The following is a 23,358-nucleotide window of genomic DNA, read 5'->3' as shown; positions in this document are numbered from 1 at the left end:
TTTGAACCTTACTCGCATTATAAAACCAATAACAATTTGAACCTTACTCGCATTATAAAACCAATAACAATTTGAACCTTACTCGCATAATAAAACCAATAACAATTTGAACCTTACTCGCATTATAAAACCAATAACAATTTGAACCTTACTCGCATTATAAAACCAATAACAATTTGAACCTTACTCGCATTATAAAACCAATAACAATTTGAACCTTACTCGCATTATAAAACCAATAACAATTTGAACCTTACTCGCATTATAAAACCAATAACAATTTGAACCTTACTCGCATTATAAAACCAATAACAATTTGATTAACATTCGCGTTAAAATTTCATCTGAGCGTTGAACTTGATAGGTGCGCCATTTTGGAATTTAATTCCAATGGTTATGGCCGTTATAATATTATCTCCACACGTTGGCTTTTAGCCGACTGGATCTAGGTAATTAAAGTTCTTATTGTTCTCTGAATTAGAACCACTCTGCTTAATGAATATTGTGGCTAATTATCTCGAATTCTGTGGAACTATGTAACTATGTAGTTGGCTAAAGCAAAGTAAGGGTAATTAAATATTCTTTTGTTGTTTTGGACCATATACCTTGGCTACGTGATATAATAAATATGCATATTGTAAGCAATCTTACGTAAATTATGGTTTTTATGAGATAAAGGATCAGAATCATGATAGTGAAGGTCGTGGGTATTCATTGAATATTATGTTCTCTACAACTCTAGGAACTCTAGGAAATAATGTAAATGGTTCAAAGCAAAGAAAAAACAATATTTTTTATTTGCCGGAAGTATTTATGTCAATCGTATTAAAAAGTGTTGTCGAATTTGCGAATGACCTGAAAACATGACCTGCCTACATAACACAGATAACACCTCAAACACAAACTGGCTATTCACAAATCCCATCAAACGAAGTATTGAAAATTACGGAAAACGTGCAAAAGATTCACAGAACCATTGACGTGAACGATGTGCGATTTATCATAATCTGTCAAAACTTCGACTGGTACAGATTTATACAAGCAATAACGAGCCGAATGCGAAAAACCTCACACATTCGTCCAAGCTCGCAAATTGGAGGCCGTTTGTAACTGAGATTGTACCGCGAATTCCATGCACCTTCCTAATTTACTTTATACGCTTGTGATTTTAATTAAATTGCGATATTAACGCTCCTATTGATCCCCGCTGCATGTTTCCAATTGAATTTGTTCATTAATTTCTGATTGGATTAACGTTTGTTGAGTAATTTAATATTTTAATGGCGGTCGTAATTTGAATAGATATTCATTTTATCGATATTGAGAGTGTGTTCGAAATTACTGTTTGAATGATGTGGCAGTTATTGACGGGGCTTATGGTTATATTAACACATCAACCTTATTATTAAACTACATCTTAATATCTTAATCTTAATCTTAATCTTAATACTATTATAAAGGCGAAAGTTTGTAAGGATGTATGGATGTATGGATGTATGGATGTATGGATGTATGGATGTTTATTACTCTTTCACGTAAAAACTACTGAACCGATTACAATGAAATTTAGCACACATATAGAGGGTAACTTGGATTAACACATAGGACAGGTTTTATCCCGGAAATCACACGGGAACGGGAACTATGCGGGTTTTCCTTTGAAAATGCGGGCGAAGCCGCGGGCGGAAATCTAGTAATATTATACAATATATTTTATTGTATTCCTATTAACGAAGTGACGCAACATCATTTTAACGCATATAGGCATATTATGTTTCTCAGACATAAAACACGATTAACCAAGTGATTTCATACAGTAATTTGCTTTAGGTATTAAACTTCGTTTGTTTACGGAATTACAGGGTATCGAATATTATATGGATATTGGATATGTTGTTGGATATATTGAGTTACTACGTAGTACATAGTAACTCAATTTTCGTCTAACGAAACTGTTTTGCAGTTTCAAACACAATCGCAGTTTTAATACTTCGATACAAAACCGATAACACTTTATGTTAAGGAAGTTCTAAACGAAATTCCTCTCTACAGAATTCAAAAGGTCTTTTGATAAATATGAAATTATAATTGTAAAGCAATTTCAAACATTTCGCTTGCGAACGATGTGGGTTGGAATCCCGTGTTTCTCTTACCTTGTTAAATGAAGAAATACTAATTGCAGTTATAACTATAAGATGCAAACAGACTTAATATTTAAATATTTTTTATTCTGTTATTTAAGCAATATAAGTTAAACAATAGCTGTAGCTTTAATTATCATCGTAAACTGTTCATCTACAACAAATATGTGTGCAAATGTATAAATGATTCCGCGTTAATTACTAGTCAGTTTATGTACGGAATTAACAGTTATAACGATGTTATATAAAGGGATACTTGTTTATTATTCTGAACATATAAATATTATTGAAGTGTCTATTGTTAAAATGAGAACTGTTTATTAAATGTATATGAAAGCATTTTACTATACGTTACATAAAACAATAGAACAGTATTTAAAATCTGTCTGGTGATAATTTGCTTTTTGCTTGGTTGTATACGAATGAAATGCTTTGCACATCTTTTTTAACTTGGTGCTAGTTTAAAAAGTTACTATCACTCTATATAAAAAGTACGAGCTACAGAAAATATTCTGTTCTTAAACGTGAGATAACCAAGCGATGCGATTCTGACCCAATTCGGAACCATCGACGCCCACTATCAATGAACATAATGAGATATATAAGGGCTCTTGAGCACGTTTTGGAAAAATTCCATAAATATATTGGCGGCTTATAATTAGACCACGACAGTCTTGCGAGCCGCGGGTTGGGGCTCGAGGACGCTAAGCCCCTTAAGAAGCGACCCTTAAAAACCAATAAAGCCCTAATTAAATCTTCTATAATGATATACAAGAGTACAATGGTTCGTATCTTGTTTATTATTTCGTGATATTTTTACATTAAAAAGATGACTCCAGAAGAATGTCACAATATCTAAAATAGCTAACCGCATGTTGACTCTCTTTTATGTAACATGACTAAAAATCAATAGAATACGTATGACTTACTTCACTTCATGCCAATTTAACATACGCTATAGAATTCGTCGTAAATTTCTCTACAATTGAAATACAACACGCTCTACAATTGCCAAATTTTCACAATGTCATGTCACATCTCTACATATTCTTAAGAACGAACGCAATAAACTGAGCCGGCTTGTTCTCGCGGAATTCTCATAAGCAAATATCAGCCTTCGAAACCTCCGCCTAACGAATCTGAGCACGCGAATTATAACTCTATTGTAAAGCGATAAAGACGTTAATTGTGTAGCGCAGCCTCCCCGATTGTACTTAAAGCGATCTCATCTGGTGTCACGGAATCAAGCTACTCGTGAATATGATTTCAGTTATAAGTTAAGCAGCTAAAGCATTTTATTTGTTACAGTCGAATTGTCTCTTTGGAATATTTATATTTTGTTCAACTATAGCAGGCTTACTTTTTGGTGGCTAGAATGTAATAGAATTAATTCACAGAAGTACCTAATAGGCCTATATATATATACCTAAATATATTTTTTACCTTTCTATAAAATAACTATAATACCTCCTCTGACCTAGACCTAATTTTTTTAATCGATTTATTTCAAAAACTATTCATTGGTTAGTTACTATCATAGATAGTAAAAAAAGAAGAAAAAAAGTAGACATTTTGTATGTTAGTGAACTTAGCAGACCATTTTTAGCAGATCAAAAAAAAATGCGAGTTCTTATCGCGTGCAGTTGAGTTCTACAGTTCCTGATACTTTTTAGAAATAGTTCTGGCGTTTTTACCTTAACAAACGACATTTGAAAAAACCCGACCTGGACCCGGCTTGACGTGATGCTAAGACGTAATGCTACGACGTGATGCTACGACGTGATGCTACGACGTGATGCTACGGCGTGATGCTACGCTGTGATGCTACGGCGTGATGCTACGGCGTAATGCTACGGCATGTGTTACGGCGTGATGCTACGGCGTGATGCTACGGTGTGATGCTACGGTGTGATGCTACGGCATGATGCTACGGCATGATGCTACGGCGTGATGCTACGGCATGATGCTACGGCATGATGCTACGGCGTGATGCTACGGCGCGATGCTACGGCATGATGCTACGGCATGATGCTACGGCGTGATGCTACGGCATGATGCTACGGCATGATACTACGGCGTGATGCTACGGCGTGATGAAATATGACATAAATAAATTTTCTAGTGTTTCGTTTTACGCGAGTATTTCTAAAAAGTATCAGGAACTGTAGAACTCAACTGCACGCGATAAGAACTCACATTTTTTTTTGATCTGCTAAAAATGATCTGCTACGGGAAGTTGGCAGATTATTTTTTCAAATGTCGTTTTTTAAGGTAAAAACGCCAGAACTATTTCTAAAAAGTAGCAGGAACTGTAGAACTCAACTGCACGCGATAAGAACTCACATTTTTTTTTTTGATCTGCTAAAAATGATCTGCTAAGTTCACTAACATACATTTTGTCCACAATTCTGCTAAACTATAGCCTACTTATTCAATACCTTTTTTACTCCAAACAGTTTTCAGTATTACCATAAAACCTTTACCTAAATGAATATAATAATGAACTAGAAGGCATAGACTAGCACAACGAGCTTATGAGCGCTAAATCTATGGTCGTCGCCTGCCAATATGCGAACATCCGCATTGCGTAACCATGTGATTCGCAAGTCATGTGCTGCGTGATTGCATTGCCTTATTCTTGGGATTATTAATGAATTATACTGGTAATAGGAGTTATGTATTCGTATTGAATTGATCTACGTAGAGATTTGGAACTCATATGCTCGCATATAAGTTGTACCGGTTATTCAATATTGGCTTATCTATAATAATTTTTGAAGCAGGCTTATAGTGGTCGACAGATTAATAGCAAAAGGTATGTAGACTACAAGGAATAGTTATCAATATACCTAACACCGCTTGAACTCTTGAGAAAATAAATTGTAAATGCGAATATCTTTATTTTAAAATCGTAAGTATCAATATCTTAAGCTATGGAAAAAGAGGATAATACCTTTATATATTAAAACTTAAAAGGATATAAAAACTAGTTTCAGTTACAAGGTTAGTGAGATTAGGCCCTGAGTATTGTCTTGAATACAAATGTAAAGAGGTAGAATAAAAGCATTACCTTTATTGTGAACTAAGCAGTTTCAATAATAATATTTTAGTCCTTTATACACGTTTAATATTATATTATAAGAATTAGTTCGTTCTTTTTAAGATTTACTAGTATATTAAAGAGAAAACGACAAAATAATTGCAATCATTAAATTTAATTTGTAAACAATGTAGTTATTTGATTTAAAGAACTTCATAGGTTATCACAACTTATAGGATTTATGTGTAACAATAGTTTACTTTTAAAAGCAATCCCGAAAATGTAATAAGAAACACAATAGATATTGTGTTGATCCGAGCGATGTAACCGCAGAGAGTATCTGGTTTCGCTAGACATGGCTTGTTCAAAGAGTTTCAATTGTTAATTTTCGGCTCCATTTTAAATTTCTCATTCCATTCTCTGTAGTTAAATTACATGAGAAGAAATAAAAATTAATGAACAAAACTGACTGCCTCGTTAGTACAGTGGTTATTATGTTTCGTAGCGTTAGGATGGGAATTCAAAACGCATGTAGTTAAAAAGAATATTAGGAATATTACAAGAATGTTTGTACAAGAAATAGTTCCAATTTATACGTATTATAATAATTATTATGAGAATGGGTATCTTATTTCGAAAATTGACTACCAAGTATAACGCAATTAGGTAAACGAAATGATTTCACAAACTGTAGGTACCTACTTCTGCTTAGTTTATGTACCTACTGAAACTAATCCATCATTGAAGCTGAACATTGGTCCAGAAATATTCGAAACCAAATCGAGGCGCGGCCAGTAAATCCAACGATACATCATGTTTACGAGACACGCATAAAACAGAATGCGAATCAAGCATTAACCATTAATGGATGACGCTCACTTTATGGCTCACTAGTTTTACAAGCCATTTTTATCGTTCACACAGTACGAGGGTTTTGTTTAACAACCTTATAATAAAGTATCATTAGTATCAATGTTGGTTAAGGAAGAATTGGTAACGTAATAAACATGTAATGAAAGTTAATTTCTGTTTTCCATGTGGTTAATAGGCCGATCAATATGATTAAATTGGAATTACAGTTATCAGTCTTCTTTGATCGATGATTTAAAGGCAAACTGGCAATCTGCGTTTACGTGTCAACATTAATAAACATAATATTATGAAACATTGCTGTTAATTTTCTAGTCACACGAGCATCAAGAGATCTTAATTGTTAGAATTAGTATTCCATTAGGTATCAGTAATTAAGTTGTGAGGTTAGAGCTGGTCGGGATTGAGGAGTTAAATTGAGAGGCTCCAAAGTTTTAATGCGCAGAAAGAACTCTTTGATTGCTTTTAGCTGTCGATTCTGGGAAGCATCTGTGGTTACTAGTTACTAGCTATTGTTTTATACCTATCTGTAGTTTATGTTCTATAGATTGGTTTCTAATAATAAACATTCTTAGGTGCTCCTTGGGTGTCTATAAGAAATGTCTATGAAATGTGTATTGAATTAGGAAAGATTATAAATAGATGTTGGGTATAAATTGTTACAAATGAAAATAACATTTTCCATCAAGATGCTTTCAATCTTTTGAAGATACTTTCGATATTTTGACTATAATACTACCTACTATTACAATATTTCCAATTTCCATAGACAACATTATATTAAAAGACAAAATTAGTTTAGGTAATTCAATTAAACAATAAACATAACAAACAATAAATATATTTTATTCATATAATATGAATGAAAGATTACCTAAGCGTGTCCAAATTATTAATTAACGAATTAATTTGAGCGCGTGTACTAATTATTAGGTATTATTGTACATTTTGTTGGCGCGGAATATTGAATATAGCAAGATTGCATTTTGTTACGAAATATCGCTTAATTAAATGCGGGCTATGAACTTTATAAAGCTTCTGCTATAGCTACAAGGTACTGATATTAAAACTCTGTTTCTTAATTTAGTTTATTTTGTTTACAGCTGTGCTAATCACAGTTTTTCTGAGAAATGAAGCTTAATATAAAAGATGATGAAATTAAAAAACCCTGTCTGATTATTAAATAATTGAAAATTACGACACGGCAATGCCTTCTTAAATACAATAGATATATGTACTACGATTATATTATATGTTACCTATACGTATGTTGCAAACAGATTTTACAAACAGATTCGAGCACGGATAACCAACAGACTGAACTGAACGGAGAACTATGCAAGTTGTATGAACAACTCTGATATAAGCTCTATGTTATTCCTATAAATGCTAGTGCTTATTGTTGCTTTCCACAAAGCGCCGGGTCAAGCGGTAGCGATCGTTTTGCTTTAACATGGAAATACATATAAATAACAATGGAGAAACATTTTATGTTAAATTTGTTAAGTGCTTACTAACATTCATAAATACCGCATTTGCTCCTGAATATTGAACAATTCATTTAATATTATACCATTTGCTGACGAATAGAACGTAAAACTGAAATTTTTATCACTTCAAAACTCTTTGAACACCAAATTGATTAGCTTAAAGAGCTCAATAAGAATGAGGTCAAAACGAAATCTATAATTAAAGAAGATCTGTGGCCTGATTCGCGGCAAACATTAAAGGGGTCGGACTCAAACCGCTCGTATTTCTTAAATACACTTTGGTATACGAATTTGTGAAAGTGTTAATCCTACAGAGCTTAGTAGTTTATCCCTTTCGAAGCAATCTTTCTTTATTTATGTATTAAATGGACTTAAAAAGCGGTTGAATATAGTAAGATTATCGATATACCTAACAGCTGATGTAACGTGGTGTGTGTGTGTGTTTTTTTTTTTTTTCACTCAATGAATTTATATGCAGGTTCATAATAGGGAAAAAATAATAAAAACATGAATTTCCAACACTCACAAGTCACAGCGGACCATAACCACAAACAACAAACAAAAACGAAATAGTGACAGCAAATGGGCTCGCATTATTCACGCCGGTTTGTGAGCAAAAGGTAAAAGGTTTCGTTCGTACACAAAGAAAATTACAAACAGTAAGTAATCGAAATACAAAGGCTGATAGAAAAGCGAAATGCCGATAGCAGATATTCTATGAATATCGATGTCCCACCGCGACCCGAAACTTTTTGATTGTATTATAAAAACCCATTTGGAACCCTTCACTGCGACAGGCCCGATTAAACTTTTACATACCGATTCAATTTCATCTCGCCGAGATTCATTAAGTTCCCGGCACTTTGACCCTCGTCGTTAATCATATTCCACTTTTTCACAGCCCTAGTAGAGCCCGGCTTTTTGGAGTGAAAACTTTAGACGTGTTGAGCGATATTTCGTGATAATAATATGATCCACGTCATACTGTATAAGAATAGCAGGAAAAAGTAAAAAACGAAAATGTTAAATGAACATTCAAAATTGTTAAAAATATCTACATCAATGCATGCCGTAGTTTCCCTCGCGCGTGCATGACCCAATTTACATCGAAAACTTCCATTTAAAAACACAAATTAGATTACTGGGTCATTAAAATCCGTAATAAGGCCTTTTCGATACTTGAAAAGAGCACTTTCAGTGTTGATACACCAACATTTAATTATTGAATATCGCTCAAGCAATATTCCTATTCGTCGCCCTTGTCAAGTTCAGTTTAACTTGTCATAACTTGTACAAAGTGGTGTTAGTTAAAGCAAGTTGCAGGCAACTTTAGCCTAACTAGGTACTAAGCTGGTCCTTGCGTACACTGCCGCAATGTTATCACGATTACAGCTGCGACCTCCGCTTTACGACTTTGTGAGGAACACGTTCAAACAATCTTAATATCTTCATTGAGCATATGTCTGGAATGTTACTTTTGATTTACCAGATGGTAATTTAACTTGGTTGGTTATGGTTATGTTCAGTTTATTGTATTCCCGATTGATATTTTAATATGGTGGCTCTAGAAAATAGAGCTTTAGCAAAGCACAGAATAATAATCTTACTTACTTGCCCTTGCTCTACTTAAAAGTATGTACCATAAACTTATTCACCATTTTGTATGTTATTAATTAATTTAAATAGTAAATATGTACTAAAAAAAGATAAATAGTACCAGCTATGTAACTAGTACTGAGCTACAAAAATTTAAAAAAATAAACTACAAATTACTGCTGTATAAACCGAATAAACTACAGCTACGAAAAATGAAACGTTTATTAAAAATCTCCCATGAACCAGCCACAAATAGGTTTAAAGTTCATCGATCCCACGATCAATTTTGCTCATCCAACCAAATGTATCGTGAAATTGCAATCAATATCCGATGCGAATCAAATATCGTGACAGGGCGGAGCGCTGACCTGTAACAAATGCAGCTCTGCCCCGATGGTCCCCGTTTCTCTTTTATTTCACGTGTTAGAAATATTAAAATAACATTATATCACTGGATCTGGGTTAACTTCACCCCGTATCGGCGTAATCTGCGCGTTAATCTTAGAAGAAATAGCTACACGTCGTAATTTAATCGAATCGAAGATTATAGAACATTTATTAGAAGCTAGAATTATTTTTAATGTACAAATAATATGTAATAAAAAACTATTTCTCAATTCCAATAAACACATTCCAATAAACTAAAGTGTATTGATAAATCCAATAAAAATCTGTGAGAGGAAAGTTCTCTATAAAGGTGGTAAATATTATGAAATACGAGATGTTAGCGCAAGCTTAGTTTCAAAGTACAAACACACTTTAGCCTCACAGAATCGATAATCCCGAATGCTGTTAAATAAATGGAGCGAACTCCATTGCCAGGTTTATTGCTACAAAAATTTGTAAACGGGTCAAAACTGCGTAGCAGGTAGTGAACAATCGAAGAAGCTTGGGTCCGCGCCAGCGGCCGTGACACCCCACGAATTAGGGGTAAGACTACACGTATATAGGTCAGGACGTATCAAGCCGTGGTGAGCGACTTCATAAGCGAGCTCTTTGCAGCTTTGCCCCCTTGTAACAACCTACATATACTTCCGGTCAAATGAACAGGGGCTTAAGGAAAAGAACCTTTATTAGAGCGCCCAAAAAAGGAAACAAATTTGATGATTTTTTTTTCAGATACTAGTAACTGTGATCCGGTATTTAAACGTTATAACCAAATACGGTTAGAAATAGATCCATCTGGTCCGGGATCCATCGCCCATTTTTGCAAGTGATTACTATCAAGCTAATTTTTCGTGAGTAGCTTTATTTTGATGAGATGCCCAATAATTTCATGTACGAAACTCTCGATTGTGGTAGCTAACAGAGGAAACAAGGATAAAATATTTTGATTTGATGGTTCTCAAATATTAATTACTAACTGAATGTTTTTTTTGTTCAATCTCAAGATAATTATCTAAATTATTCGAAAAAACATTTGTCCTACAAAATCTATGTTTTGATCAAAGACTCCCCCTTTCTAATGTGTATCGATAGCGAGGTCATCATAAATGATTACTAACCAGCTGATTTTTTTATTTTCACTTATTTAATACTTATATATGTAATTCAACAGACATATTGTCCTACAAATTGCGTAATAAAAATTTGAGAACCGTCAAATCAAAAATTTTTATCCTTGTTACCTCTGCAAGCTACCACAATCGAGAGTTTCGTACATGAAATTATTGGGCATCTCATCAAAATAAAGCTACTCACGAAAAATTAGCTTGATAGTAATCACTTGCAAAAATGGGCGATGGATCCCGGACTAATCCTGCGGCAAAATAATAGCGCTGCATTCAGAAAATTGACGTTAAATTGTGGTTTAACTACGGCATTTTAACGCATTTCGAGCACGGAATAGGAAAACTGATACCATTTTTTTACCTTTTTGTTATACACTTATCTGCATAGATGCAAATTTATGGTAGTGCAGTTTTTAGGCTCAATTTCTTCCATATAATTATGTAATATCGATTAAAATATTAATTAATTATCATTTCAAATATTATTAAAACTGTTTATTAAAAAAATCATATTATTATATAACTTGTGTGTCGACAGGCAGACTGCAGCACAAATAAATTAAACATGGATGGAATAATTGAATAAATTCCCAGCAAGGCGTACTTAGCTACGTTTCAAAAATTAAAAGTTTCTTAATAAGCAAGTTACACACGCCCTTCGAAACTTTCCGTACGAAAGGTAACACGTTAAAGTTAATAAGAGTGGGTTCGTGATGAAAACGAATTAGGCGCTTTCTCGACTACTTTGACGTTTATTTACGTTACGACGTTACGAGGTGACGCTACTAGTCCGGGATACATCGCCCATTTTTGCAAGTGATTACTATCAAGCTAATTTTTCGTGAGTAGCTTTATTTTGATGAGATGCCCAATAATTTCATGAACGAAACTCTCGATTGTGGTAGCTTACAGAGGTAACAAGGATAAAATTTTTTGATTTGACGGTTCTCAAATATTTATTACGCAATTTGTAGGACAATATGTCTGTTGAATTATATAAGTATTAAATAAGTGAAAATAAAAAAATCAGCTGGTTACTAATCATTTATGATGACTTCGTTATCGATACACATTGGAAAGGGGGACTCTTTGATCAAACCATAGATTTTGTAGGACAAATATTTTTTCGAATAATTTAGATAATTATCTTGAGATTGAACAAAAAAAAACATTCAGTTAGTAATTAATATTTGAGAACCATCAAATCAAAATATTTTATCCTTGTTTCCTCTGGTAGCTACCACAATCGAGAGTTTCATACATGAAATTATTGGGCATCTCATCAAAATAAAGCTACTCACGAAAAATTAGCTTGATAGTAATCACTTGCAAAAATGGGCGATGTATCCCGGACTATACGGCATTTTCCTCAATTATTACGTTATGTAATATTGACCTAAAGCCTACATACATACTCATTCGTTAATGGATGGAGCATGTATTGTATCGAGCACTTTTTATTATGAATTCTTTTATCAATTTTGTACAGCGTAAATATAAAATTGGACTCACAAGCTGGAGAGCTTTCATAGCATAGAGGTGTTCTAGCGAAATGTTTTTTTTTTACAATAAAAAGAGACAAATTTAAGGTCCAATAAAATTGTAAGCCCAACTCATAGTAGACATATCTATTATATTCTATATTCCTAGCTTTTAATAAATCCATAGTTTATTTAATTGTATATAACAAGGTATTAATTTAAATTTATATCCACGAGTTATTGATAAACATTTCCCACGTCCCTATCATTACTTAATCCCTTTCCTATCACCTACAAGCAACACAAGCACACAAACCGAAGAATCAGTAGCCCATTATTGTCCATAAAAGTGTCATGTAAAATATTCAGCACAAACGAGCGTAAAACTCCGACCCTTTCCGAACCCTTGGACGTGAAACGGCCACAATAGCGGTGGCCTTGGAGACGCTTCCCTATCGATTGGGTGCGTCCTGCGTAGAATATACTACCTACGTTAAGAAATCGTCACGTAGCGGCGAACGAATATTTTTATATAGATAGGTTAGGTTGAGCTAATGCAAAAATAAAATAGCAGTTAGTTATTCGCATTTCTGTTACTTATTATGTGACAATAAGACAGTAACATTTAAAATAAATACTATTTCTAAGACAGTCCCTTGCTTGGACGTACAAAATACAAATGCACTGTTCAGAACTCCGATTGTGACTAGGTTGTATAGATTAGTAAATAGTATCTTAATAGGTCAGCAGTAGTAGGTACCTACTATTCACATTTTCACACACGTGAATAACACATAAAAATATGATTTACAATTATTTTGAAAGTATAAGCGTCGCGTCTTTCCAAACTATAGGTACAAGGCCAGTACGCAACGGTGTGAAACTAATCACGTATAGTTTGGAAATATCTTTTTTACAAAGTTCTTCCAATCTATACAACAGCAGTACGCAAATACTCGCATATGCTTTGTAGTGAAGTAAGTAAGAATAGCGTCCCAAAATATACAGCGCCAGTACGCATGCGGACTAATCGTGTATGTTTCGGAGTAAGCGCGGCGTCTTTCCATTGCTCGCGTTTATATTATTGTATTGCTGTTTTGAAATCTATTATTAAAATGCATGTGTATTGTATATTATGTAATGTTGCGTACTGATCGTATATTTTTTGTATCGAGGATGCTTGTTTCTTCGTTCCCGACTATACTACACGACTTACAATTGACAATAGTGCTAAAATGTAAAGTCCAGAAGAGGACGGTTGCGAGGCGACGGAGACCCGCTTCGCGGGGCTCCTATATTTGTGTAGTTAAAAAAACACGAACCTAACCTAACCCATAGGTAACCCTTATATCTGTTACCTATTTATTTTTCTAAGGTTACCTAATGATATTTTTATTCCATATTTTACTGAATCAATCAAGAAGAATAAAAGTAGATAGATAATAAAAGCCCATTTATTTTCTACAAACAAGTTACAATCATTTAAGACTATTTTTATATCTACGTTATAGTTACACTTAGTTGATCAATTTACATTAAAAGGAAGTTGGTTGTAGTACATATTTGTTTGTTAGTTAACAGTATTTTAGCTTTATTAAATTTTTACTTTATTTTAAGTTTATGAATTATCATTTATTTTCTTATTTCATTAAATGTTTTTTTTTAGGATTGTCTGTAGCAACCCCGTATTGGGTAAAGGCCTCCCCCAAAAAAAAAATTCTCAAAAGAGATTGCGTTATGATAGCTGTTGTGTGTATTCATTTGGAGGGTTGTGGTCATTATCTTCCACGGTGACCAGCCGGGTTGGAAGATGTTCTTGGTATCTGGTTCTTGTTGTGCTGTGATCTATGTTGGAGGAGGGGCTTAGTTGTTATATGTTCTTGTTATTTACGTTCTGAGTGTTATTTGTTTTAACTGTATTTGTATTTACTAAAAAGTTTAACATGCCGGGTTTTATCACTCCTTCTGATATGCTATTTGATCTTTTGGCCGTCGATTTGAGCTGTTGTTGTTTATTCTTTTTATTGGCTTGAGTAGTTTTCTCAATTTTTGGGATTGTGCTATTTTCAGGTGATAAAGAAAGTTTTCTTTTGTGCATGCTTTCGGTAATAATTAATTTGTCGTATTTGATTGTAGCTGTGTTACCCTTTTCTTTCTCTATTTTCAATTGTTCTTTTAATCCTTTTCTCTTTTCTAGTATATATTTCGGATAGTCCGCTTGAACGTAGTAGGGAGTATCTTTTAACATCAGTTTTTTCTTAAGAATTTTTATTTTTATTCCTAAAGTAGAAAAAGTAATTACTATTGGGCGTGGTCTGTCGCCTTTCTTTCCTACTCTCCTCGCTTCTTGAATATCAAAATAATTTAGTTTTATAGAGAAGAACTGATCTATCCACTTGATAATGTTCTTTTCCAGGCTTTCGTACGAGTTTTCTGTTTCCCCAATACCGAAAAAAATTAAATTTCTCTGTCTTGATTGTTTTTCTAAGAAATAGATTCTTTTTTCCTGATTTTCCACGACCTCTTTAAGTTTATTATGCTTTTCTTCCCAAAGACAAAATTTTTCTTCTAACATAGTATTAATATTCTGTGTAACTTGTTCGGTAATATTTTTTCCACTTTCCTGGATAATAATTTTCTGGTTATCCAATTCCTTTTGTATAAATTTAAGTGCATTTAAAACCTCTTCCATGTTGATAAAATAAAAATACGTATACGTATCGATTGCAAACAGATAAGTTCCTCAGCTTCTTTCTACTAGATGGCGCTGTGTGTCGCTAGGATATTGAATCATAGATACGAATCACAATAAATGTTAAAACTTTAAGGTTATGTTGATATATTTTACTCTTATATGTAATTGATCTTCGTTTAAATTATTTAGAATCACTTCCGTGCACAATAAAACGGCATTCGGTTTTAGTTCAAACCATTAAGATTGTTGAATAAGTCCACAAAAACAGTAACACTAATGGTAGGTCTTCGCTATTTTATTTTACAGTGAAATGTATTTTTCCGTGTCCATTTCTTTAAGTCTTCAATATATCACAGTAGTCACTCAATAAATTCACAAACACTATCGGTTATTTACCATACCTAATACTCTGTTTTAGTATATTTAAATTAGTTTTTAGGCAGAGATAATGTTTACGACGGCACAGTAGCACCCTCACTCAGATAGATATAGCTGTACAAGTATTTGATTGCCTATATATATTTATTATTTCGCTCACGCGTAAGTTTTGTAGTAGGTAGGTATATTTAGTTATATTTTGCGTACTGGTCGTGTATAGTTTGGAACGAAGAAGCAAGCAACCGCGTTACAAATTATACACGATCAGTACGCAAAATTCGTGTATATATTGTAATAACAAACTTAAAAACAGCATTACAAAGTATACACGAGCAGTTTCCTATGGTTGCGTTCTGGCTATGTATAGTTTGGAAATACCTACGCATAAGCGTCGAAATAACATCGTGACATCATAAAAAATAACTTCAGGCGATATCGCAAAGAACGCAACTTTCCGAGAAATTTGCAGCAATATACAGAGTTCAGAAGCGAGTTGCAATCATTATGAGAGCAACAACTTCATAATTATTTCTGGACTAGCTGCAGACGCGCTTATAAAAGTTGAGCACTCGCCGGCGGCGGCGCGGCGTGATGTAACTAGTTTTGAAACGCTGCTTTAATAACTTACAATATGCAATTAAAATACGGTTCGGATACGATCAAAGCGTCTCTCGAGAGTTCGAGAACAATTTTGTTTTGTAACATATTGGAATGCCTCGTTTAGTGTCAAGTTATTTGAAATTTATGGCTTCAGTAGGTAAATCCCTAAATTAAAATCTATTTCATGCTCTAGGTATTTTGTGCTGCAACATAACCGAGTATACTAAATTCGTTATGGCATACAATAAAATTTTGTCTACACATAGGTACTTATCATGCAGACTGCAGAGCTTGCAAAATTTTAGGTAAATTTAAAGCACATTCAAAAGATAAAGTTTGTGGTAGAGAAACTTTAATCTCTTCTCTTATATATATAAAATTCTCGTGTCACAATGTTAGTCTGCATACTCCTCCGAAACGGGTGGACCGATTCTCATGAAATTTTCTGTGCATATCGGGTAAGTCTGAGAATCGGCCAACATCTATTTTTCATATGTACCACGGGCGAAGCCGGGGCGGACCGCTAGTAATTGTATAAAATTTAGAACATGCAAATTTTTGCTTCTCGACGTATTATTCATAGGAAATTAATACTTATATAATTTTGGGATCGATTTAAGTTCATAAGATAATAGTCTTTCAACATTACGCTACTTTTCTACATATCTGAGCAATAATTAGTTTGTCCATTGCTTTTCACTTTCATAACCAGTTCAAATAGGAATTAAAATAATAAAACAAAAAATAAACAAATAAAACACCATTTGCATTGATTTATTTATTGAATACAGATAATACAATAACTATTACAACTACACAGGTCACAGATCGACACAGAAACGCAGTTGAGATCCAAATTATCCTTATAAAAACTTACCCTATGACTAGTTATGTTCAGAAATACTGAAATCTACAAAATAGTAGTATAAATAGGTATACTGTAGCTCAGCTACGATCGGCTAGGTCTTCTGGACTTAGCCGAAGTATCGCCACGTAAATATAAATAGGAAATTTTTCAACGATCGAGATCGAGATCAATGTATAGACGGAGCCGGGGCTCCTCAAGAAATATTTTTTGACAAGAAATTACAAAATACTGCGATATTATCCTAACATTAACATTACATCTATCCGCTACTTGTGCAAGCCTAATCCGGTTTAACAGTCTTCACGTCATTCTTACGATTCTCGTTGGTTTTGGCGTCATTCGAGGCGAGCAGTTACGGCCATATCATAACGCCCACGGTTCTGGTAACAAAATTAAAATGGCGGGTTTTTCTTTATTTTTACATACTTTTTTTTCGCACCGATATTTAAAATTGGTTCCTTTCCCGTGGGTCTTTGTTATCGCTAAATATCCTTATAAAATAAATACTGAAATGCTGTCAACTGACAAAGACAAAACATAATATGTGCAAGAAATTAGTGTCGTGCAGAAACTTAAGTGAACTTAAATATGAAAGTAATTCTTTAAGCTATTGAGAGGTGAAAATAGGCTCGTAAAAGCTTAGCATACGCTTAAATAGAAAATACTCTTGTCCTGAGTAGGGTTGCCATTGAAAAAACGCCAATTTACTTACTTAACATTTTTTATCTTATTGGAATGTATAAAACCTCTCGAGACGCACGTTTAAACGAAAATATTATAATTATTCATATTATTTAAAAAATAACTTCCTTTTCTTAAAAATATGGCAAATCTCTGCGCTACAGGAATGTCGAAACTGCACAAGTTGTGCATAAAATATTTTTCACCACCTCTCCTTTTATTAGAATCCACTCGTTTTAATTAATTAGTCCGCATAGAAGCAGCACCGAAATACAACTAATCCGCATAGCTTAAAGCTCCATTCACAAATTCGCCGAACGTTAAACGAAAACAAAGAATTGGCAGCACAAGCGCTCATGTCGCAGAAACTCATCGGGTGGCAACCCTATCGTTGACAGCTAGCAAGCGAGTCGCGAGTGAAGTTGTCGCGGGTGTGATCTAATGCGCGATGTTCTGGTTGATCCAGTCGATGTCCTCGTAGAAGCGCGGGTCCGACACCAGCAGGGACGCGCGCTTGTAGAAGAAGTAGTAGCCGGGGGCCACTGGAATTAGCGAAAGTGTACAATTATTCACACGAAAGGGGGTTCACTGTCACTATAAAATAAATACATATATCAATATAAAATTTATTTATTTTTATACTTTTAATTAACTATGTAGACACAATAATGCCTTTGATTATTTTATACAATTTTTTTTTTAATATATACTGAAGATAGGAGGTAGAGGACCTAGAGGGCTATCCGAATCACCCCAATGTATGTTATGCGATTTTTCGTATTTTCGGAGTTTTTTTTTTTAATTTTCACCTCCGCGAGTACGATGAGATTTTATTTACGGTAACGTGACTTATAACGGTAGATACTTGACTCTTTGTGTGCTAAGCTGAATAATAGGCCATTTCAGTATGGTAACATTCAATATTTATTTAGCCTCTGGCTCCAGACACAGTATTAAACTAGTTCGGGAGCCGAAGGATCCATTACTTTGACCTGTGTAATTATGTCAATAAAGATTTTTATTATTTTATTTATTTATTTAATATCGTTAGATCTTTGAATGGAATAAAAAAAATCCAATGCCAAGAAAGACAAAATTACCCAGTTCACAACTTCAAGGGCCCGTAAAAAAAATAAAATCACATAAAAAAGATTTCCGTTTGGCTTTTAAAAACTTGCTCTATCTATCAGGTAGCTACCCTGAAAATTTCATTTTATTATTCAAAAGGCTTCAATCGAAAAAATTAAATCTAAATGTGGTAAGTGCAAAATTTTACTTTACATGATGATTAATTTAAACAAAGTAAAACCAATTATAGATTGTCTAATCTAAAAATGAACGCCCCTCCACTAAACTTAATTGTTTCAATGTGTGAGGACAAATAATTATTGAACCACTTTATATGTGTGCGCGCGTCAATTCTACTGCAAACTTTGACACTCGCGCACTGATTTGTCAACTAATCGGGCGATCAGTTCAGGTGCCTAGCATTGTATGGCGGGGAGAGCGCGCTATGTACGGAATGACACGTCCGTTCTGTCGTGCATCGCGTCATTTATGCACTAGTTGGCCAACTGGTCCTGTCGTTCGGGCATGGACGGGACTGGAGGACTGAACGACCAATGAGGCAGACCAATTTGTGTGTATTGCGTCTATACACGTACTTTGAATGTGAGCGTAAACACAGTGGAGGGGCGTTCATTTTTAGATTAGACAATCTATACAAGGTGTTAAATAACAAGAAATATTTAAAATGGCCCCCTGTTGCCTAATGCAAGTGCGACATCACCGGAAAAAGTTATTTTTTTAAACGTCTGAATGCCTTCTATTATTAATGGTTTCTTCTGCTACTCTCAATTTCCGGGTTAATTCGTCCAAATTGCGGCATTATCTCTTACAATGTGCTTAAATTGATGTCTGAACTTTAATGGCGGACGGCAGTATTTTAATGTTTTATTTTTTGATATCTCAATAATCTTAATTCTGTAAATAAAACAAAGCAGGTATTTTTTATTCAATTTACATTTGTTTCCCCTAAAAACTCTTAATTCATCCACCGATTTATTGATATAGTCGTAATGTCTATTGCAAGCATTGCAAGACGAATATTTACATCTTCCATAAAAACAATTAAAACTGTGTCTATGGAGCGGCAACGTCACGTCAGCCGGTTGACATTTGTGCGTCGTGTGGAGCGGCAACGTCTCATCAGCCGCTCGATATGCGGTGGTCGTGCGGCGCGGCAACGTCGCGTTAGCGTCTCGTCCAGGTGGTCGTCCTGCGGCGCGACAATGCCACATCACCCTTCGCCCATGTAATTGTCGTGCGGCGCGGCACCGTCGCATCAGCGTCTCGTCCATGTAGTTGTGCGGCGCGACAACGTCGCAACACCCTCTCGCCCATGCGACTATCGAGCGGTGTGGCAACGTCACCTCAGCCTCTCACCCATGCTGTGCCCATGCGATTACAGCACGAGCGACCCCACTACTCGACCGACTATAAAGATGCTACCTCGTTGAAAGAAACTAACACCCAGTTTCTGCCGCAGCTTCTTTGACCAATTTTCATGAAACAAGAAAACTCTCCACCAATTCAACACCTTTTGATCAAAAATTATGCATGCATGCACGCACGCTCACACACCTTATATTCCAATTAACAAGATTTGAATTCAATAATATTTACAATATTATTAAATTGTGTATGAAGAAGGAAATCAGATGAGAAACTGTAATATTATTCCAAAAAAACAATAATTGAACGCAGTTCATTCATCAACAAACACCAATTACGCTATGTTTCCAAAGCTGAATTATGATTAAACATACAATTTTAACTGTGATCAATGTTTTTAACATCCACGGAAAACAGGCCTAACTTCAATTCAGCTTCTACCAGCAATAATATTTATTTTTATTTATTAAAAAAATACAAAATACAAATGCTACTCACTGCAGCGCTGCAATGTGAACAGCACCATCACGAGCGGCTTAGAGATGGACTCGGACTCCTCCCACTTCTCGATGATCCATGCTGACTGCAGCGCTATGGAGACCAGGAAGTATGCGAGCGTCACCGCGCCGGCCACGCGGAACTTGCGAATCAGCACTTCGATTAGACCAGCCTGCAATTGGAGAATAAGATTTGTATGTATTACCTGTGGCTTTGATATCATTTGAATTGCCAATACACACGAAAACAAACAAAAATATAAAAAGATGTCATAATCAACTAGCATATTATTAAGCCATTAAAAATCTATATTCTCAATTAAATGGTGCTGTTTAATTAATTTTCTCAATTATATCCTGAATGTTCAATCAGTAAATGAACATTTCATAAACAACAAGGTAAATAATGAAAATCCCCTTGCCTAGACAAATCATTAAAATTTGCATGCATTATGAGTCACAAGGTACCATATTGATATTTCAATTCATATAGTTTTCATTCAAATACAAATACCTTGTAGTTCCATAACTACCAACTATACAATATGCCATATCAAGCATATAATATTCATAGCAGATTGTATTGAGTTCCTTCCTAATATCTTTTCATACATCTAATAGGCCATCTACATGTCTGCCGAACAACATGACAAACAACGAACACATAGGGACGGCGCTATATAGAGAAGCGAGAAGGAAATAAGTACATTTCTTTTCTTTGTATATTCCCTATGTGTTCGCTGTTTGTCACGTTCGGCAGACGTGTGGATGGCCTATAAAGTCTAAACATTCAAACTGTCACAATTAATATTAATTATATAGGAGTGTAGAGACAAATTCACAATCTATTTCATGTGTATAGAATACACAAAGAAGCAACATTTTAATAAAATGTTAGAGTGAACCTGCCCTGGCTACACGTCCTGACCATGGGTGTAATGCTGTTCTTTACGAATAAAGCTTAACAATTTTTTTGTTTGAATAAATAACTTAATGTTATTATTAACTATGGGTCCAAATGCAAAACTTAGATAGCCCATTTATCGAGGAAGACAATATTGGGTTGAGAGTTGAGTTGGTCAAGTGGCCGGCCCGGATTGGTGTGAAAGGGTTTGAGTCCTGTCTCATGATCAATTTTTTACTATTCTCTATAAATTTATAAGAAAATCGTATATCATCACTAGGAGAGATGTGATGCAGGTAAAACCGCAGTGCACAGCTAGTACTAAAAACATTATACTGAAGAGGAAGCCACTTTCTTTTAAACTATGTACTGAAGTATACTTTATGTACAGACTTTTTTCTCCCTTTCCCTCCATATTAGGAATGCTTTTAATGTTAATACACCATAGTTACATTCATAACTATTTGATACAATCATTGAAATTTCAATCAATACAAAATGGTGCCTCACAAATATCTTAGTAATTAGATTAATTAATTGAACTATATAGTTATGGACAGCTAACCTATTTATAATTGCAATGAAATGGGTACTTACTTGAAATAAATATGTTGAGAAGAAAGAGATGAGTATGGATGTTATAGCCAACACGAGACAAAGGTCCTGAAAGCTACAAATAATTTATTAATACAATTTGTTTCCAGTATTAAATTAATAACATTTTAGAGCATAATCCGTCCAATGAGTTACATTAAAAGGGGTTTCTTTAGAGAACTGCCGCACGTATTATAGGTTTTTTGTGGGTGGGGGATGGGGGGGAGGAGGGGGGGACCCTCCCACCAAAAGGGGAAAGTTAGGAAACCAATAGTTTTGGAGAAAAATCAATTTTCCTATTCTAACCTCAAAATGTATGGAATTGGTGTAACAAAAATTTTACGGTACATAAATAAAATACAAACAAGTTGTGAAAACCTACGTAGTTTTTTTTATTTGAGTGGGAATCGCCCTAAAGTCGCTTCTGGCACTCGCCGGCCGCTGCCGCGGCACGCTCGCTTCGCTCGCTCGGCTCGTGCGGCAGTTCAAGAGTAAACCTAACACGCTCGTCGCTTCGCTCCTCGCTACCTATTTGGATATTAAAAATAAAAGTTTAATAGTTTTTTAACCTACCTACGTAGATTTTTTTTTGTTTGAGTAGGAATCGCCCTAAAATCGCTTTTGGCACTCGCCGGCCGCAGCGTAAAGTCACAGTACAGTGAAATGGAACGTCTTAGTCCGCTTTTTTGCACAACAAACGGATAAATGCACTTTTTTCGCACAAAAAATTATTAACTTTAAAAATTAATAACTAAAAAACTACAAGTTTCCTAACGATAATATTTTGGAATTACAATCTTACATTACCTAGCTAACTAAAAATATAAATATTTCCAACAAATTCGTGCGGCAGTTAACTAAAGCCAACCCCATTAAAATTTTAAAGAATATTGTAAAATACTTACAAGAACAAAAGAAGCAATCCCCCTCGGCTCTTCGGGAACAGACTCCAACAGTTGAATAATAAATCGCAACACATAAATAGCATTTGAAACACAAGACACGTTGAATATCTCGGCACTGATACTTTCATTTTCACGCGTTTGCTGAAAACGTGTTTTATAGACGAAGTTTTCCTTATTTTAATTAAATTTATTTAAAAACAAAAATCTCGCAAAACAGTTTTGTTTCAAATGTGACAGTGACGTTTCAAGTACCAAGTATGAAGTATCGTCAGAAATCAATACCATGTATTATTAATTCGCTGTGTGGCTGTAATCAATACAAAACACCGTAGATTACAGAGAAGCCTTGATGCCCTTGGCCCTTGGCCTTCGTGGAATATTTCTTGAAATTATTTATAAAGTCTTTATAAAGTCCATAATGGCCTTTAAAGACGAAGGGTGCAATTTTGTAAATTGTATGTTTATTTTTCTGTATATATATCGAATCAAGATTCTTTAATCTTTTCAATTAAATAATTTTGCCATACTTTAGGAACAAAAGAATTGTATATATTAAGTATAAACGAAGTTACATTATTATTACTCACGTAATAAGTTAATATAAAATATTATATAAAGAAAATAATTTATATGCGTGTAAAAGGAAAGTAAAG

At 34.4% G+C, this 23,358-nt stretch overlaps 2 protein-coding genes across 2 annotated transcripts; both read right to left on the bottom strand.

The window, feature by feature from the left end:
• Nucleotides 1-13,579: 13,579 nt before the first annotated feature.
• Nucleotides 13,580-15,270, bottom strand: LOC149905498 (uncharacterized). The gene has a single exon (XM_090106532.1). The coding sequence runs from the start codon at nt 14,819-14,821 to the stop codon at nt 14,000-14,002; it is 822 nt and encodes a 273-aa protein (XP_089962658.1). The 5' UTR covers nt 14,822-15,270; the 3' UTR covers nt 13,580-13,999.
• Nucleotides 15,271-16,565: 1,295 nt separating this feature from the next.
• On the bottom strand, nt 16,566-23,047 carry LOC149905497 (transmembrane protein 138). The gene is made up of 4 exons (XM_090106327.1): nt 22,706-23,047; nt 21,804-21,876; nt 20,304-20,475; nt 16,566-17,893 (listed from the first exon to the last, which is right to left on the bottom strand). Exons 1-4 carry the CDS (start codon nt 22,831-22,833, stop codon nt 17,790-17,792), a joined length of 477 nt encoding a protein of 158 aa, XP_089962453.1. The 5' UTR covers nt 22,834-23,047; the 3' UTR covers nt 16,566-17,789.
• Between the last annotated feature and the right edge of the window lie 311 nt (nt 23,048-23,358).

Source organism: Colias eurytheme, chromosome 10 (genome assembly GCF_061535395.1).
Source record: "Colias eurytheme isolate Ceu_HAF_F1 chromosome 10, ilColEury1 Martin Lab GWU primary, whole genome shotgun sequence".
In the NCBI taxonomy this organism is placed as follows: domain Eukaryota; kingdom Metazoa; phylum Arthropoda; class Insecta; order Lepidoptera; family Pieridae; genus Colias; species Colias eurytheme.
Note: the sequence above shows the minus strand (reverse complement) of the source record. Positions and strands in the feature narration are given on the sequence as shown.